The 1495-nt window shown below is 38.1% G+C and overlaps 1 protein-coding gene across 1 annotated transcript; it reads left to right on the top strand.

Annotated features, from left to right (window-relative positions):
- Positions 1–5: 5 nt before the first annotated feature.
- LOC111875161 (slit homolog 3 protein) lies at positions 6–1280 on the top strand (the record flags this gene model as incomplete). Its single annotated transcript, XM_023871224.2, has 1 exon — positions 6–1280. A coding segment is annotated over one exon (1011 nt), but the record flags the coding sequence as incomplete, so codon positions are not given.
- Between the last annotated feature and the right edge of the window lie 215 nt (positions 1281–1495).

Genomic DNA, 1495 nt, shown 5'->3' with positions numbered 1-1495 from the left:
TGTATTTGAATGACAACAGTTTGACAACTTTGCCAGGTAATGTTTTCAGAACACTTGAGAACTTGGTCATTCTCTGGTTGCACAATAATAAAATAGAATCTTTGCCATCAGAGATATTTGACTCACAGAAGAACCTTCAGACTCTGAGTCTTATGAAAAATGCTTTAAGGAAGTTGGACAAAGAATGGTTCAAACATCTGGGCAGTTTGGAATTTCTGGCCTTATCAAACAATCAGCTGGTTTCTATAGAGGAGGACACATTTTCTGCACTGGTCAGTTTAAGAAATCTTTCCCTCCATCACAATCAGATCATTTCAATACAGGATCATGCCTTTAGCAAACTGCAAAAATTGGAAATCTTGTGGCTCTATGACAACAGGCTTTCAGAAATAACTGACAACATTTTCAATGGAGCAACACCTATAAAATCCTTATCTCTGCATAATAACCAATTGAAGAAAATGAGCAGCAAGGCATTTGAGAGTCTTACAAGCCTGGAGCAGATATATCTTGATGGAAACTTGTTGACATCACTGGATTCTAAGCTATTGCAGTCTCAGAATAAGTTACGCATGCTTGAACTGCAAGACAACAAGCTGACCTCAGTGAACATCGAGCTTCTGAAACCTCTCGTCAGTCTTAGAACTTTCAATCTTTCAGGAAACCCACTGCTTTGTGACTGTACCTTATGGGATGCATGGCTGTGGTGGAGTGCACGTGCACTAAATCCACTTGCCACCTGTCAACTTCCAGAGATAAGCATAGGAGTCAGTATCAGACAGCAACTTCAGAACTTAGTCTGCAATTCAGAGAGAACTGGCAGAGTGCAGCCAGCTGTTTCTCAAACGCGTGTTCAAGCTGAAAGCAGTTGTGGTGTGAGGAATCTCACTGTTGGGTGCTTGATCATACTCATCATTATTTCTGCTATAATGATTGGTTCCTTCATTTATATTATAGGTCACAGAAAACACAGAGTACAGGAAATGTTACTCCCACTGGAGAGTAACAGTATCTGATATTTTATGTGAAAATATGCAAGAGTTGGAAAGAAGTATGACAGCTATCAGTGATCCCATGCTAGGTAACTTGAAAACTAAACGGTTTGACTCCCAACATATATACTACATCATGCAGCTGTGACGATCTCCTGAATGTAAACATGGCTCTGGTGAAGAACTGTTAAAAATAATATACGTAATATTTCCTTAAATATCTGGCAACGATAAAATATAAAAAAAATAATTGTTTGCAAGTGTATACATCACTTTTCACATACAACAATAAATAAATATGCTTTATATTAAATAACGCTCAATACTGATATAAGTTTTCAGGTGTTGAGATTGTGTTCTCCTGGGTTGTGAGGTGAGTACCAACGTTTCAGAGGAACATGATACCTCCATCTTCAGGGTTGTCTCTAGGACTAATGCAGCATTCTTACCACTTCCATGACAACACAGTATTACTATAAATCATCATCATCAATAGAAAATAT

The sequence above is a fragment of the Cryptotermes secundus genome, unplaced genomic scaffold, assembly GCF_002891405.2.
Source record: "Cryptotermes secundus unplaced genomic scaffold, Csec_1.0 C38612897, whole genome shotgun sequence".
In the NCBI taxonomy this organism is placed as follows: domain Eukaryota; kingdom Metazoa; phylum Arthropoda; class Insecta; order Blattodea; family Kalotermitidae; genus Cryptotermes; species Cryptotermes secundus.
This window is presented reverse-complemented; position numbering and strand designations above follow the sequence as displayed.